The sequence below is a fragment of the Palaemon carinicauda genome, chromosome 6 (assembly GCF_036898095.1).
Source record: "Palaemon carinicauda isolate YSFRI2023 chromosome 6, ASM3689809v2, whole genome shotgun sequence".
Classification (NCBI taxonomy): domain Eukaryota; kingdom Metazoa; phylum Arthropoda; class Malacostraca; order Decapoda; family Palaemonidae; genus Palaemon; species Palaemon carinicauda.
The window spans coordinates 64,815,494-64,834,756 of record NC_090730.1 but is presented as its reverse complement, the minus strand read 5'-3'; the positions used below and the strand labels follow the sequence as shown (position 1 = coordinate 64,834,756).

Below are 19,263 nucleotides of genomic sequence, written 5' to 3'. Positions count from 1 at the left end.
CTTCAGTATTACTAGCACTGTTAGACTTTACAGGTCACATGAGGTATTTTGTGGAATAATTTACTGAACAAAAGTATTTCGGTTAATCAATCTCTATCAAATAAGATCAGTCTCGCATCTCTATTCCGATGTTAAACACTAATGAAATCTTTAGCTTTCACTTTTTAAATTCCTTTGGATGAAATTCTTTTGGGCTATTTGGCACCCTTTGCATCTGATGTGCGACCCAGGCAGACGTCCATTTCTGGATGTATTAAATGTCCCCACATATGCTTACACTTCCAGACATAGGTGAGGCAACCAAACTGCTCTGGACCGTTGTACTAATACGCAGGCGTTGTAGGGCTCAAGTCAGGATAATGCCCAGCCGGAAAATGGTTATTAAAAAGAAACATTTCACTGGGAAAAGTATTCCGAAAGTTTTACAGTAGACAGAAATAGTCAATTATGCGAGATCTGAGGACTACCAATATTCATAGCCAATAACTGAAGGGTTGCGTGCAGAAATATCAAACTCTCTCTCTCTCTCTCTCTCTCTCTCTCTCTCTCTCTCTCTCTCTCTCTCTCTCTCTCTCTCTCTCTCTCTTTAACAGATATCATTCCCAAAACAAAGTATAAAAATACAATAACCAAACTGCATTTTTGATTAATAAAAAGTAAAATGCAATTATACTCTACTATAGAAACATATACATCATGGACTTTACAAGAGGAACAAACCCATTAAAAACAAATAAGTTGTAGAAGAATTACTTGTTATCATTCATTCGAAAATGCATCACTTAAAACCCTTAGCTAACAAGTCCTGACATCCTCTTTGATAAAGAATAATGTCGAGATAGATGGAACAATTAACCAACATCATATATAATATTTGGTTCGTCAATAAGAAACTGTAACTCTCTCAAATGGCAACATCCTTCAACATTGGATAAACCCTAAACAATGACGAGGGAAGAAAAACCCCATCTTGCCTTGCTTGATCAAAACAATGAATTGTGCGTTTGGTAGCTAATAGATTGCAGTTGGTATCAGTTAGAGAATTAGAAGTTCAATCTACTATATATATATATATATATATATATATATATATATATATATATATATATATATATATATATATATATATATATATATATATGTGTGTGTGTGTGTGTGTGTGTGTGTGTGTAAACATATATGTACATATGTATATGTTTATTATCATTATTTTTATTATTATTGTTATTATTATTATTATTATTATTATTATTATTACTACTACTAGATAAGTTACAGCCCCAACTGGAAAAGCAGAATGTTATAAGACCAAGAGCTTCCCACGGAAGGTAGTCAAGTGAGTAAAAGAAATAAGGAAACATGAAATAGTGTGTCTGAATGTACTTTCAAGCAAGAGAAATCTTACCCAAGATAATACAAGAGCATATTATAGAGGCTATAGCACTACCCAAGATTAGAGAACAATGCATTAATTTTGGGGTGTACTTCTCTCAGAAGAGCTGCCTACATCGGCATGTATCCTTCTCGTTAACAAAAAAAAAAAAAAAAAAAAAAAAAATGTTGTACTCCATGATAATGAACAGTACTTATGGTAATAGTAGCAGGGCAGAATTAATGGATTTATTTATCAAAACAAAGGTAATCATAAGTAACATGCATCATCAAAGATATGTAGTAAAACATTAAAAAGATCATAAGATAATCTGGTTTTATCAATTTAAATGCTAATATAACCAGGTTCAACAATTATAAAATAATTCAATTACTCTTCCGGCAACAGAAAACATAACAATTCAAATTCTTTGTCAGTAAAAAAAAAAAAAAAATCTTGAATCATCGCTAGGAGAAAAATTAAAATTCTATAATGCAACCTTACAAATTATCGTCGATACATAAAACAGGTTCTACTGCCAGTATATTTTTTTGAAAACTTTATTCCACTTTCAGTTGGATCATTGAATGCAATTTCATCTCTATTAAGAACGAGATGAGAACATGTTTCGAGACATAGCCTTTTCATACAGTTTACCCGCTAAGCCCTTTCCTCTGTGGGCATCAAGTGTCCAGAGGCGACTGACAACTGTTCTTATAGAAAATTGCTTTAGGGAACGACACAAAAGACGATTGGTAGACACAAGGAGGTAGCCTCCTTGGGTAGACAAGGTTGTTGCCTTGGGTGGACTCGTGCTGTATGATTTTACTTTTTCTTTCTCTATGCTTTCTCATACAGGGAACTTAACAAGAACCCAATATATATATATATATATATATATATATATATATATATATATATATATATATATATATATATATATATATATATATATATATATATATATATATATATATATATGCGTGTGTATATACTTACTTGTGAGTTCGGGAGTATGCATGCGCAGACGCACGCAGGGACACACACACACACACACACACACACATATATATATATATATATATATATATATATATATATATATATATATATATATATATATATATATATATATATATATATATATGAATACAAATACATATGTATATATATATATATATATATATATATATATATATATATATATATATATATATATATAGGAATACAAATACATATGTATATATACATGCATACATACATACATACACACACACAAATATATATGTATATATATATATATATATATGTATATATATATATATATATATATATATATATATATATATATATATATATGCATGCAAACATTTATTCACATCCTGAACTCCTTAATATACTTAGCTCACATAATTATGAGATACATTCTGAACACCAAACTCCATTGAGTTTTGTTCAGTTCTGAGCAACTTCATAAAACTTTCCAAAGAGTATTTTGATTAGCCTTTTGTGGACAGCAAAAAACACCCTGCACAAAAGGATATTAAAATTTGATTTTCGATTAGGATCTATTCAAGGCTAAATTATATTTGACAAACTTCGAGAAAACGTTTATAGCTTAAAAAATGAAGCAAGAGAAAGATATCCCTTATTGGGAGAAGGAAAACCGAGATAATCTAGACTACGTGTGGATGGTCACTCTTCCAATATCACTTTTACTGCATAAGAAAAAATGCTACATTTCTTAAAGATCTTCTTGTTACTTTCAACTGGTTGGGATGTCTATGGAATACGCCGTTTAAAGAGACTTATCTTTAACAGTGACTTTTATTCATAGATTAATTCCTTATACTTATCTACTGAGATCTGTTATTTCTAATAATGACCATATTGATAATAATAAAAATAACAACAACAACAACAACCACAACAACAACAACAACAACAACAACAGCAATTATAACAAATTTCTTAACCAACCGTTTGTAATTAGTAAAGGTAGACGGGGTGCCAAGGGTTGAAACTGTGTGTGCGTTTTGTCTACGTATGCATACCTGATCTTAACACCTAGACTTCATTTTTAATGGCTCAGGTACACTAGTAATAATAAGAATAACAATATATGAATAAATAGATAGATAAATAGAAAACTCAGTAGATTTTCTTTTTAATCATTAGAAAAAAGAGGCATCGCAATACGCCTTCCAATTACTTTAAAATCTTAGATCAATGTCATTTGACAATTGAAATTTTTCTCTTTAATCATAGAAATATTACAACTTTCAAATATTTGCTTAAGGAAAGAATTTGGTCGATCGGAGTGCCAAACTCTAAGTCTCCTTTTCCTATTCCGATAAGTTACGAGACATCTTTCCATTCAACGCAGCTTATGATGGCATTTACAGAAAGAGAATAAGCACGGCTGGGGTGTTGCTTCACTCTCTCACAATTAGAAACATTTTACGTTCATGAGGTCTCTCTCTCTCTCTCTCTCTCTCTCATGGGAAATGTTTGCTTTGCTGTTTCAATCAATATTCTACATGTATTAGGCAAACGTTACCGATTCAAAAGTCACTCTGAAAAACTTTACTTGAACTTTTACTTTTACTTTTTACCTGGATTAAAAAAAAAATATAATAAAACAGAACCTCAATTTCTATTTCTTACAGTCTGAACAGAGACTACTATACTATACTATGCTACTCCTTGTTATTTGTTCATTTGTGAATGTTAAGAACATGATAAAAGCCACAACCAGATAGTTTTTATCGAAATCTTCGGAAAAAAAAAGATATAATTATTCCTCATTTACTCAAATTCTCAGATAACAAAGCTAATGTTATGGATATGAATCTCACAGATTAGTTTGCTCATATTACCATTGTTTGATTATTTGCATTTTTAAATTGATACAGAAGGACAATGGAGGAGAACGTGTCCTTGTATAGCAAACTTCCACGGAATACAAATGACAAATTTTGATGAAAAAAAGAAAAGTAAATAGGAAAACGACCACGTGCATATATATATATATATATATATATATATATATATATATATATATATATATATATATATATATATATATATATATATATATATAAATATATTGTTGACATACATGCATACATACATACATACATACATAAAAATAAGTATATATATATATATATATATATATATATATATATATATATATATATATATATATATGTATGTATGTATAAATATATTGTTGATATTTATATATATATATATACATACATACATACATACATACATACACACATAAAAGTAAGTATATAGATATGTAAATATATATATATATATATATATATATATATATATATATATATATATATATATATATATATATATTATGTGTGTATACATATGTGTGTGTGTATATATATATATATATATATATATATATATATATATATATATGTGTGTGTGTGTGTGTGTGTGTGTGTATACATATGTGTATATGTATATGTATATATATATATATATATATATATATATATATATATATATATATATATATATATAAAGCGTTATTTTTAAAGTTTTTACGGGGAAAGGCAGCTTGCCTAACTCCTTATTTTTCTCAGCCCTAGTAGAGGCTCTATAAATCAACAGATAAGTATGGCAGGCCTACTCAAAGATATACACACACACACACACACACACACACACACATATATATATATATATATATATATATATATATAGATAGATAGATAGATAGATAGATATATATTTATATATGTAAATTCTTATATATATATATATATATATATATATATATATATATATATATATATATATATGAATATATATATATATATATATATATATATATATATATATTCATATATATATATATATATATATATATATATATATATATATATATATATATATATATATATATATATATATAGGAAGGCTGGCTCAAGAATTGAAGAGACCGTGAAAGATGGAAATGGAAGGTTGTTAAAGGGAGAGGAAACAAGGAAAAGGTGGACAGAATATTTTGAAAGTTTACTGAATGTAGAGGATAATTGGGAGGCAGATATAATTGCTTTTGCAGGTGTTGAGTTGCCGGTGATGGGAGATGAGAATGAGAGAGAGATTACAATAGAGGAAGTAAGGAGAGCACTAGATGAAACAAGAATAGGAAAAGCATCTGGTATGGATGGTGTGAGAGCTGAGATGTTGAAGGAAGGGGGTGTGACTGTACTTGAATGGTTGGTGAGATTGTTTAATATGTGTTTTGTGTTGTCAATGGTACCAGTAGATTGGGTTTGTGCATGTATTGTACCACTATATAAGGGTAAGGGAGATGTGCATGAGTGTTGTAATTCAAGAGGTATTAGTTTGTTGAGTGTAGTTGGAAAAGTGTATGGTAGAGTAATGATTAATAGGATTAAGGATAAAACAGAGAATGCAATCTTATAAGTACAGGGGGGTTTTAGAAGAGGTAGGGGTTATATTAATCAGATTTTCACAATTAGGCAGATATGCGAGAAATATTTAGCAAAAGGTAAGGAGGTGTATGTTGCGTTTATGGATCTGGAGAAAGCGTATGATAGAGTTGATAGGGAAGCAATGTGGAATGTGATAAGGTTATATGCAGTTGGTGGAAGGTTGTTTCAAGCAGTGAAAAGTTTCTATAAAGGTAGTAAAGCATGTGTTAGAATAGGAAATGGAGTGAGTGATTGGTTTCTGGTGAGAGTGGGGCTGAGACAGGGATGTGTGATTTCGCCGTGGTTGTTTAACTTGTATGTTGATGGATTGGTGAGAGAGGTGAATGCTCGAGTGCTTGGACGAGGATTAAAACTGGTAGACAAGAATGACCATGAATGGGAGTTAAATCAGTTGTTGTTTGCAGATGATACTGTACTGATTGCAGACACACAAGAGAAGCTTGACTGAATAGTGACAGAATTTGGAAGTGTGGGTGAGAGAAGGAAGTTGAGAGTTAATGTGGGTAAGAGTAAGGTTATGAGATGTACGAGTTAGGGAAGGTGGTGCAAGGTTGAAGGTCATGTTGAATGGAGAGTTACTTGAGGAAGTGGATCAGTTTAAGTACTTGGGGGTCTGTTGTTGCAGCAAATGGTGGAGTGGAAGCAGATGTACGTCAGAGAGTGAATGAAGGTTGCAAAGTGTTGGCGGCAGTTAAGGGAGTAGTAAAAAATAGAGGGTTGGGCATGAATGTAAAGAGAGTTCTTTATGAGAAAGTTATCGTACCAACTGTGATGTATGGACCGGAGTTGTGGGGAATGAAAGTGATGGAGAGACAGAAATTGAATGTGTTTGAGATGAAGTGTCTAAGGAGTATGGCTGGTATATCTCGAGTAGATAGGGTTAGGAACGAAGTGGTGAGAGTGAGAACGGGTGTAAGAAATGAGTTAGCAGCTAGAGTGGATATGAATGTGTTGAGGTGGTTTGGCCATGTTGAGAGAATGGAAAATGGCTGTCTGCTAAAGAAGGTGATGAATGCAAGAGTTGATGGGAGAAGTACAAGAGGAAGGCCAAGGTTTGGGTGAATGGATGGAGTGAAGAAAGCTCTGGGTGATAGGAGGATAAATGTGAGAGAGGCAAGAAAGCGTGCTAAAAATAGTAATGAATGGCGAGCGATTGTGACGCAGTTCCGGTAGGCCCTGCTGCTTCATCTGTGGTGAATAACGAGGGAGGGTGGGCTTTGGCACCCTAGCAGTACCAGATGAACTCGGTTGAGTCCCTTGTCAGGCTGGGAGGAACGTAGAGAGTAGAGGTCCCCTTTTTTGTTTTGTTTCATTTGTTGATGTCGGCTGCCCCCCCAAATTCGGGGCAGTGCCTGTGTATATGTATGATGTATAATATATATATATATATATATATATATATATATATATATATATATATATATATATATATATATATATATATATATATATATATGTGTGTGTGTGTGTGTGTGTGTGTGTGTGTGTGTGTGTAAATCTTTATATTTACTAGAAAAACCGCTATGGAACAAAGTACAGTAAAAGATAATAATAAATTGATTGGAAATATCCAAGCTCATAAATGTAAGCGTAAAAGTACAGTGTTGTAAAGAACCCACAGGATTCAGGATCATACGTTATAATATATGATCCCCACCTGGCCTAGGGAAACAGTCAAGGTATTAGGGATGACCTAGCAGCCCCAGAATGACTCTGGTGTCTTAGTAGGGAAAAAAATTGATGCAAAGGAATCCCTTCAATGGGAAGAAAGAGAAAATTTACCAAAAAAGAAATAATATTAAATGAATTAATAAAAAAAATCAAAGGAAGAGAAAATATTCCCTGCCTGCATTTGTAAGCAAAGGAAGTTCAACGTTTGAGATACCTGTTTATATGGTCACCTATCGGCACATGGTGGATAAATGTTTACCTTCACCACCTCTACACCAAAAGATAAATAAATAAATAAATAAATAAATAAATTAATAATTCTATCAACTACAAGAACATATTATTTAGAAGTTACGTTGAAAATCCCAGCTACACTCAATGAAATACAAATCAGTTTTTCTAAAACAATTTTTACTACATGCATTGGAATTTACGGTATATAATTTTCTAAATTAATGTTTTGGCATTACATTTATAGATACTACCCAGCCACGTCGGAGTTAAATGATATTCACAATGCACTGATATGATGACTTCTTCAACACAACAATAGATGAACATACAGTTGGAGATGAGAAGGAAATTCAAATCAGAGTTTTTCTATTGTTTGTTGCTTACGTATATAGTTCTTTAATAACAAATTCCTTTTTAAACCCTTGATAATACAATGCAACCATACCAAATAGAAAAGTACTGATATTCATTTTATTTTTAACAAAAAAACAAGGTATAATTGACGAGAGAGAGAGAGAGAGAGAGAGAGAGAGAGAGAGAGAGAGAGAGAGAGAGAGAGAGAGAGAGAGAGAGAGAGAGAGAGTATTTTCACTTTCCCTGAGACGATAAATGTAGACACAAAAATTCAAAATAATAAAAAAAAAAAAAATGATGAAATTTGGTGAATGAATCATAAGTTGTGAAATGTAAAAGTGACAACATTTGCCGAAGAATATCTACTAAAATACTTTTCCAGAAGGTCATTTTAAATAGAGGATATATATTAAATGAACTTCGTTCCAATGAAAGTTTATGTTATATTTTCATAGGTTAGGATAAGGCAGATATAGGACAGGAGAAAGTAGGAAAAAATGGAAAAAGGTGTGAAGCATTTCGAAAATTGAGGAAAAGAAGGCTGAAAGATTAGAGTGGTCTCAATCTCTCTTTCTTTATCCAGGACATTGTGTGTTATTGGTTTGTTACGATTCTAATATCACAAATATGAAATTTTGTCCACGAAAATGTGGATTGCCTAAAACCTTCCATATAAAGATGGTTGATATCTTTGTCAATGGTGTTCAAAAGATGAAATAATGAAACCACAAAGTCATATTTCAAATATATTCTGTATAAGTAACAAGAGGCCTTTTATTTTCAGAACAATAGTGAACATTCCTTAAAGATAAAGAAAAATGGGTGATGAAAAGAATGAATGTGTTTTTCAACAAATGTGATGAAATGAAGGTGAAGAGTAACAAGATAATCACAATGAAGGGAGAGCCTTCAGATGCGCAGAAATCGAATGAATACCTCAGATCGAATCTTGTTTTTCAGGATAACTGGAAATTGTTTTCGTATTTTTTTTTCAAAGACTTCGGAAATCGGTTGTTCAAAAAATTGAGAGAAAAGTCTTACTAAAGTAAAAACCGGAATCAATGAATTCAGTCTAAGATATAGACATCATTCAATGATTTCGTCTAGTTTCCAGTCACAAGATTTGATTCAGACACAAATCACCGTCGAAATCGGCATGAAGTTAATGATTTTGGCAATGTTGGCATCAAGTAGTCTTCTTAGCATTTTCTGGTATTCTGGAGTAATGGAGAATAAAAGAGCTTCGTCAAGGACTCCAGAGTTGGAAGACTTGATTAACGGAATCATTCTGGAATAAAACAGACTGGAAAGGGAATTTACTTCCCTGCCGCCGCTGTTTGTGTAGCTGGTGTAAGGACCAGAGAGTACTGGAAGCCCTGGTTTCCAGTGACGTTGTAGGTGACGGTCTGGATGTTTCCGTCAGGCAGCAGAAGAGACCAGGAGCCGAAGACGTCGCCGTTGGGGAGTTTGACCTCTGCCCTGTTCTGGAAGTTGTTGGTCGGAGGGTCGGCCACTTCGTAGGCGAATTCGTAAGGGATGATGGGCTGCGAAGAGGCAGATTGAGATTATATTAAAGCGAGGAAGGCAATTCATGAAAATAGGGAAGCATTTTGGTAAATGATTAATTCCGAAGTAAATTTCTACTGTGTTACTAATTTATGTGAAAGCGTCAAATAATGTAGCAGGGGGTAAGAGGGTACTGGTTAGTGCAAGATCTAAATAATACAGTATTCTGTAGTCCTTGGTGGATACAAAAACGATATCTACAATATATAGACATCTGTTATGAGGGATTTCGAAAGTCAAACAAACCTTACAGTTTGTGGAATACCATCAAAATAGATATTTATTTTTTATAGCCCAATAAAAGTGAATAGATTGTTGACAACTTACATAAAGACTCTGAGTTTCAGCAGTTTGTGGTGATGGTGCACTGAACACAGCGACGATAACCAACATCAACAATACCAAGACCTGAAAAATGAGATGAAAAACAAAGATTAATGAGGAGTCTTTTGATATTTCGTCCGCTGACTTCGTGTAAGTTTAGCTGAATATGTATCCCTTGGAACTAATCTGTGTTTACATGATATGGATTATTAAACCTCAAATGTATCTTCTGGATGGTAAGATTTTGGAGTAAACTTTGACTTGCTTATTGATGTCAACTCAGGCGGTTATTCAAGGGTAAGATAACAAAGGTATCAATAATGCATTCAAATTTCTTTAGGAACTATTTCAAATTTCACTGTTTCTTTATTTGATAGGAGTTCCTGTGTCTGAATTCTGATCTGAAGACAAAAATGGAATCTCCTTTGGGAAAAAAATGTTTAGCTGAAATACACCGATTTGTCAAATCTGGTTTTATGCAAATAGAAATACCATAGGATAAAAGAAATTATAAATCCGGATGAGATAATGTTTTCCATACAAGAAATAAATTTATGTGTTGCGTGATAATATTTTAAAACATACTGAAGGTTTTGGAATACAAAAATAGGAACTCTAAAATTCAAATTCAATTGGTAAAATCAAAATCAAGATGAAAGGGAGAAAGAAAAAAAGAATTGCCAATAGCTTTAAGTTCAAATACCAAACAAATATTTTGCAGGTTAAAATTATTTAAATTTTACCCAAAAAGTTGATAATTTCAAAGTTTATGAGTTATAAAGTTATTGTTTTTTAATGTCATTGTTTTAGGATTTAAGTTATTGAAGTTGATAATTTTCTTGAAAAATTACACCTTCGATCCACTGATGCAAATAACCAAGATGAATGTGTGTGTATAGCTGTGTATATGTTATATATATATATATATATATATATATATATATATATATATATATATATATATATATATATATATATATATATATATAAATATATATACAGGTATGGAGTTGTATAGATACATACAACACACACACATATACACACACACACACACACACACACACACACACACACACATATATATATATATATATATATATATATATATATATATATATATATATATATATATATATATATATATTCATATTACATCTATCATATATCATATACATGTGTAAATGTATATAATTTACATTTACACACATACACAAATACACACACATAAACACACACACACACACACACACATATATATATATATATATATATATATATATATATATATATATATATATATATATATATATATATATATATTTAAATGTGTTCGTAGTGCCAATTACAATTCTCTCATTTAAAAAAAGAAAACAAAGTATATATTCCACCAGTGTCCACCTCCCACCCACCAACTACCTTCATGGTGTCGAGCAAAATCGTTATCAGCTTGAAGGAGCTGTTCGGGCAAGAGACGGTTCAAGAGTGAGATGCTGAGACACGGAGGATGCTCCTTATATACCCATCGGTGCCCAGGTCAGATGCCCCGGTCACGTGCCCAAGAAAGGACTTGAAATTCACCTTGGAGGAGAAACGTGTTTTTCTTACTTGTCTCTTTCATCTTTGCGTACAAAATGTCACTTCAATTTCCTTTTCAGGTCCCTTTCATCTTCTCTTGTTCTGAAGTGAGAAGACGGTGCATAACGATTATAGTTTCTAATCTTCAAAAAACATTTGAATGGATTCTAAACAAAGAGATATCTGCGGAAATATCAACTCCCATTTGGAGTATGTTGCATGACATTTAATTTTCATCGGAATTTTAATAGAAAGTTTGAATTTAAGCTAAACTTTCAGCATTTAATAAAACAGCATTTTAAACGAATCTAGTAAATGCAATAATTATTTTCACGCATTTATGCTCTAGAAAATTAGCAGTTATTTGGCGTTTTCAATATCTCATATGGTATATGTATATATAAATATATATATATATATATATATATATATATATATATATATATATATATATATATATATATATATAATACTGTATATATATATATATATATATATATATATATATATATATATATATATACATATATATACAGTATATATATATATATATATATATATATATATATATATATATATATATATATATATATACTGTATATATATATATATATATATATATATATATATATATATATATATATATATATATATATATATATACTGTATATCTATACATATATATATATATATATATATATATATATATATATATATATATATATATATATATATATATATATATATATACATGATAAATTTTTGCTCATTTAAACGTGTTTTTCATATTTCAAATAAGCCATATATATTAATACATTAAAGTGTGGATTCTCTTAACGACCTCGGGATGAGAGCCCCAGGCGGAATCACCCAAAGACTATAGTATCAGACAGGCCGGGATTTGAACCCTGGTCCAGGATACCTGTATGCCAGTGACCATACCACTCAGCCAAGAAAAAAGATAAAAGTCAATGACAATTCTTCTGTACTTATACCTGTCAAATTCCGGTTTTCTGTACTTTGAATTGAAATCAACCCATCTTCACCATCGTAGCTAATTGGTAGGTTTTGGACTTGGCATTCGATTAATGATAAATTTTTGCACATTTAACGTGTTTTTCATATTTCAAATAAGCCATATATATTAATACATTAAAGTGTGGATTCTCTTAACGACCTCGGGATCAGAGCCACAGGCGGAATCACCCAAAGACATACAAAAGGGGAGGATATTTGACTTTAAGGAGGGATTTCTAGCATCTGACGTGTAAGTGAGGGAAGTGACCCGGAGGAGAGACTCCTCTTTAGGTCCACGAAATGAAAGGTTAACAGACAAAGTCTGTCAGTCTGAAAAAAAGTGGTTTTAGCAGCAAGTCCCAGTAAGTAGAAGAGACTGGGAGAGTTGACCTATCCGTTCTTTTATCCTCTCAGAGATGAAATCTATATAGCTTTTCTTTTTATTAAGTTTTCTCTTAGCATTATTCATTGCTTATCTGTTGCACAAGATGGCAGAGAAGACATGTTTACAATAAGACTAGTTTAGACTATCTTTTGCACAAGATTTAGAAGTGAATAGATAATATTCTCTACACATGATTGTATATTTGCAAATACTGTAATTGGTATTTTACATTTAAAAGGGCTTTATTTTTTCACATGGTATATGGTAAAATATAAAAATATTTTTATAATTATTACTTGCTAAGCTACACCCTAGTTGGAAAAACAATGCTATAACCCTAAGCGCTCCAAAAGGGAAAATATCCCAGTGAGGATAGGAATAAGGAAACTACAATAAAAGTAATTAACAATTAAAATGAAATATTTCAAGTACAGTAACAACATTAGAATAAATCTTTCATATATAAACTATAAAAAGTTTAAAATAACAAGAGGAAGAGAAATAAGATAGAATATTAAAAAAAAAAAAAAAATTATCGTATATTTAATTATATAAAGATATAAATGCGTTATCCATCTTTGCTCTACAATTGCCTATTTTTTTTTCTGATAAAACCTATTTTTTCTTAAACATTTATACAGGAAATTTATTCAGCTTCCTCTTTTAGTCTTCCCTGTTTTCCAAACATTATTCATTATATGTAAAATGGCCGCAAAGATATGCTTATAGCATAACTGCCTCACACATTTTTCACTCTCAATTAAAAGTGTGTTTGTACGTTTGTAGTTAGTGCAATTGTCATGATTCTTATATCATTTGAAAGGGTATCCTTTTTATTTCTATATGGCATAAGAAAAAAGGAAATAAAATATGAACAATTTGACTAAAAAAAAAAAAAACCTATCGTAAATTTAGTTGAATAGAAATAAAAATTTATTGTCCATCTTTGTTCAGTTTCTTCCACCATTATATTGAAATTTTATATTTATCTTTCATATAGAAAATGTATTTAGCTTTATAAAGCAATTTTCGCTTTATATCTTTATTCCTTAGTTAGTTGTGCTATGAAACGTCAAAATAAAAAGGTTAACACATGATGCCATTGATCAATGTAAAATCAATCAGGGCTCATTAGCAATCATATCTATATGAGAATTAATACTAGCGGTAGCATCCTGCTTTTCCAGCTAGGGTTGAAGATTAGCAAGTAATAATAATAATAATAATAATAATAATAATAATAATAATAATAATAATAATAATAATAATAATAATAATAATAATAATAATAGTAATAAATGCGTGAAAGATCTATATGAAAAAAAAAACTCTTGTAACATAATTATTATATTTTTCATGATTACCTTGAAATACTATCTTACGTTTTTTTTTTATAAATAATGTTCACGCTTTCTTTTTCTTTTCTAATAAGTACTTTTAATCATTAAAAGGATAATCAACATTCATCATAAGTTCTTAAAAATAATTCTTCGACACAATGCAATGAACCCAATTCTTTGTGGGGGTGTAAATTTTGCCCTTGATTACATAAAACCTTCCATATAAAGATGGTTGATACCTTTATCAATGGTGCTCAAAAGATGAAAGAATAAAACCACAAAGTCATATTTCAAATATATTCTGTATAAGTAACAAGAGGCCTTTTATTTTCTGAAAAAAAAGTGAACATTCCTTAAAGATAAAGAAAAATGGGCGATGAAGAGAATGAATGTGTTTTTCAACAAATGTGATGAAATGAAGGTGAACAGTAACAAGATAATCACAATGAAGGAAGAGCCTTCAGATGCGCAAAAATCGAATGAATACCTCAGATCAAATCTTGTTTTTCAGGATAACTGGAAATTGTTTTCATAATTTTTTCTTTCAAAGACTTCGGAAATCGGTTGCTTCAAAAAATTGAGAGAAAAGCCTTACAAAAGTAAAAACCGGAATCAATGAATTCAGTCTAAGATACAGACATCATTCAGTGATTTCGTCTAGTTTCCAGTCACAAGATTTGATTCAGACACAAATCACCGTCGAAATCGGCATGAAGTTAATGATTTTGGCAATGTTGGCATCAAGTAGTCTTCTTAGCATTTTCTGGTATTCTGAATTAATGGAGAAAGAAGGAGCTTCGTCAAGGACTCCAGAGTTGGAAGACTTGATTAACGGAATCATTCTGGACTAAAACAGACTGGAAAGGGAATTTACTTCCCTGCCGCCGCTGTTTGTGTAGCCGGTGTGAGGACCAGAGAGTACTGGAAGCCCTGGTTTCCAGTGACGTTGTAGGTGACGGTCTGGATGTTTCCGTCAGGCAGCAGAAGAGACCAGGAGCCGAAGACGTCGCCGTTAGGGAGTTTGACCTCTGCCCTGTTCTGGAAGTTGCTGGTCGGAGGGTCGGCCACTTCGTAGGCGAATTCGTAAGGGATGATGGGCTGTGAAGAGGCAGATTGACATTAGGCCTATATTAAAGCGAGGAGGGCAATCCATGAAAATATGGAAGTGTTTTGGTAAAAAACATAATTCCGAATTACAGTTCTACTTTCTTAATAATTTATGGGAGTGCGTCAAATAGTGTAGTAGGGAATGAGAGAGTACTGGTTAATGCAAGGAGTAAGAATACAATATTCTGTAGTCCTTGGTGGAAACATAAACGATATCTACAATATCTAGACAACTGTTATGAGAAATTTCAAAAGTTAAACAAACATTACCTTTAGTGGAATACTCTAGAAGTGGAGAATCAAAATAGATCTTACTTTTTTTCAAACCCAATACCAGTGAATAGATTGTTGACAACTTACATAAAGACTCTGAGTTTGAGCAGTTTGTGGTGATGGGGCGCTGAACACAGCGACGATAACCAACATCAACAATACCAAGACCTGAAAAATGAGATGAAAAACAAAGACGAATTAGGTGTCTTTTAATATACCGTCTGCTGACTTCGTGTAAGTTTAGCTGAAAATGTATCTCTTGTAACTAATCTGTGTCTACATGATATGCATTACTGAATCTCAGATGTTTCTTTTCGATGGTGAGATTTTGGAGAAAACTTTGACTTGTTTAGTGATGTCAACTCAGATGGTTATTGAATTGTATGAAGATATTGGAAATGATAAATTTCTTTAATATTTACTCAATCTTTAGTTCAAATGTCACTGTTTCTTTATTTAATAGAAGTTCCTGTGTATGAATTCTGATTTGAAGACAAAAAGATGGCCATATTGACCTTCGGAAAGGGAATAGCACTAAAAGAAAAAAAAATTATTACCGAAATAGAAATTCTCAAGTTCACACTCAATTTGTAAAATCAAAACTGAAATCAAAGGGAGAGAAAAAAAGAAAGAATTCCCAATGTAACAAAATTGAGTTCGAATACCAAGCAAATATTTTGTAGGTTAATATTAATTGAATTCTATTTGCGAAGTTGATTTGTTTCAAAGTAAATTAGTTTAATGATTTATGATTTAAATCATAGAAGCTCATTTTTTTCCTGACAAATTACGCCTTCGATCCACTAAATCAAAGTAAACTAAGATGAATCTGATATTCTAATCTGTTCATAGAGATCTCACCGATATGCTTCTTAAAGGGAATATTTACGCATAGACAGACAGACACACACACACACACACACACACACACACATATATATATATATATATATATATATATATATATATATATATATATATATATATATATATATATATGTATATATATATATATATATATATATATATATATATATATATATATATATATATATATATATATATATATATAGGCTGAAGTATGTCTAGTTAATATGTGAGTGGATCTTTTTGCAGTTTCACTAAAGGTAAAATTGATATTCCACCGCTGTCCACCTCCCAGCCACCAACTACCTTCATGGTGTCGAGCGAAATCGTTATCAGCTTGAAGGAGCTGTTCGGGCAGGAGACGGTTCAGGAGTGAGATGCTAAGACATTGTTGTTGTTGGGGTATTAAAGCCAACACTTGTTGTTGGCATGGGCCTTTCCCTTGGTTGGCCCGTAGTGCTAAGACACGGAGGATGCTCCTTATATACCCGTCTTGGGGTGGGTCCTTGAGGGAATAGTGGGTCAGCCGCTGACAATCTAATCAGAAATTTGCAAAGAGGGATATTTCTGTTTGTTCTTAATTATTTAATAGCAAAAATCCTTCCTTTCCTTTTTTTCTATCTCTGTGTGCTTCCCAATATTTCATTTTAGTGTTATGATGAGCTATGGTAGTTGGGAAATATAAGGACTTATACTGAATCACCTTGAAGGTTTGAAGAAAATAACCTGTTTGGTGTTCAGTTCTATTTCGCTTGGAAGAAAAACCAATAGTGAAGGAATTCGATATATCTTTTTTAAAGGATTATGAATTGGTGTGGTTTTGATTTTAATTCTCTCAATGAAACTATTTTAATCAGTTAATGTTATAAAGGCTGGTATGGTAATAATATTTCAATGCTTAGAATATTGATAGGTTGGTCTTAATGTTGCTACAAAATTGCATTATTGCTCTAATCTTTTGTACATTATAAAAAATCCAAGTTATCTAAGCATTCTGACCATGAATGATATAATGAAAAAAGCGCAGAACTCATTACAGAACGTAAACAAAATACTTCACTACAAACTTTCGCACACTGACCATGCACAGAAACATTTGTATACATTTTTTCATGCATTAACCTAAATCTTTAACAAAAGCGTAATACGTAGCCTTCAGAGAGGCATCAAAAGTCTCTCTCTCTCTCTCTCTCTCTCTCTCTCTCTCTCTCTCTCTCTCTCTCTCTCTCTGCCTATTACTTCAGTATTACTAGCACTGTTAGACTTTACAGGTCCCATGAGGTATTTTGTGGAATAATTTACTGAACAAAAGTATTTCGGTTAATCAATCTCTATCAAATAAGATCAGTCTCGCATCTCTATTCCGATGTTAAACACTAATGAAATCTTTACCTTTCACTTTTTAAATTTCTTTGGAGGAAATTCTTTTGGGCCATTTGGCACCCTGATGTGCGACTCAGGCAGACGTCCATTTCCGGATGTATTAGAAGTTTAATCTACAATATATACACACACATATATATATATATATATATATATATATATATATATATATATATATATATATATATATATATATATATATATATATATATACATACATACATATACCAAAGGCACTTCCCCCAATTTTGGGGGGTAGCCGACAACAACAAGAAACAAAACAAAAAGGGGACCTCTACTCTCTACGTTCCTCCAGCCTAACCAGGGACTCAGCCGAGTTCAGCTGGTACTGCTAGGGTGCCACAGCCCAACCTCCCACATTTCCACCACAGATGAAGCTTCATACTACTGAGTCCCCTACTGCTGCTACCTCCGCAGTCATCTAAGGCACCGGAGGAAGCAGCAGGGCCTACCGGAACTGCGTCACAATCGCTCGCCATTCATTCCTATTTCTAGCACGCTCTCTTGCCTCTCTCACATCTATCCTCCTATCACCCAGAGCTTTCTTCACACCATCCATCCACCCAAACCTTGGCCTTCCTCTTGTACTTCTCCCATCAACTCTTGCATTCATCACCTTCTTTAGCAGACAGCCATTTTCCATTCTCTCAACATGGCCAAACCACCTCAACACATTCATATCCACTCTAGCCGCTAACTCATTTCTTACACCCGTTCTCACCCTCACCACTTCGTTCCTAACCCTATCTACTCGAGATACACCAGCCATACTCCTCAGACACTTCATCTCAAACACATTCAATTTCTGTCTCTCCATCACTTTCATTCCCCACAACTCCGATCCATACATCACAGTTGGTACAATCACTTTCTCATATAGAACTCTCTTTACATTCATGCCCAATCCTCTATTTTTTACTACTCCCTTAACTGCCCCCAACACTTTGCAACCTTCATTCACTCTCTGACGTACATCTGCTTCCACTCCACCATTTGCTGCAACAACAGACCCCAAGTACTTAAACTGATCCACCTCCTCAAGTAACTCTCCATTCAACATGACATTCAACCTTGCACCACCTTCCCTTCTCGTACATCTCATAACCTTACTCTTACCCACATTAACTCTCAACTTCCTTCTCTCACACACCCTTCCAAATTCTGTCACTAGTCGGTCAAGCTTCTCTTCTGTGTCTGCTACCAGTACAGTATCATCCGCAAACAACAACTGATTTACCTCCCATTCATGATCATTCTCGCCTAACAGTTTTAATCCTC

The 19,263-nt window shown here is 32.3% G+C and overlaps 1 protein-coding gene across 3 annotated transcripts; it reads right to left on the bottom strand.

The window, feature by feature from the left end:
* Positions 1-8,857: 8,857 nt before the first annotated feature.
* On the bottom strand, positions 8,858-17,023 carry LOC137642557 (cuticle protein 8-like). Of its 3 annotated transcripts, XM_068375220.1 has the most exons (4): positions 16,888-17,023; positions 15,802-15,882; positions 15,361-15,432; positions 8,858-9,596 (listed from the first exon to the last, which is right to left on the bottom strand). In XM_068375220.1, the coding sequence occupies exons 1-4, from the start codon at positions 16,891-16,893 to the stop codon at positions 9,441-9,443; spliced, it is 315 nt and encodes a 104-aa protein (XP_068231321.1). In that variant the 5' UTR covers positions 16,894-17,023; the 3' UTR covers positions 8,858-9,440. The 3 variants fall into 3 exon arrangements, with proteins under 3 accessions (XP_068231321.1, XP_068231322.1, XP_068231320.1); XM_068375219.1 differs by lacking the exon at positions 8,858-9,596 and having other exon boundaries at positions 14,642-15,432; XM_068375221.1 differs by lacking the exons at positions 15,361-15,432; positions 15,802-15,882; positions 16,888-17,023 and adding an exon at positions 10,018-10,091 and having other exon boundaries at positions 8,858-9,668.
* Positions 17,024-19,263: the final 2,240 nt, after the last annotated feature.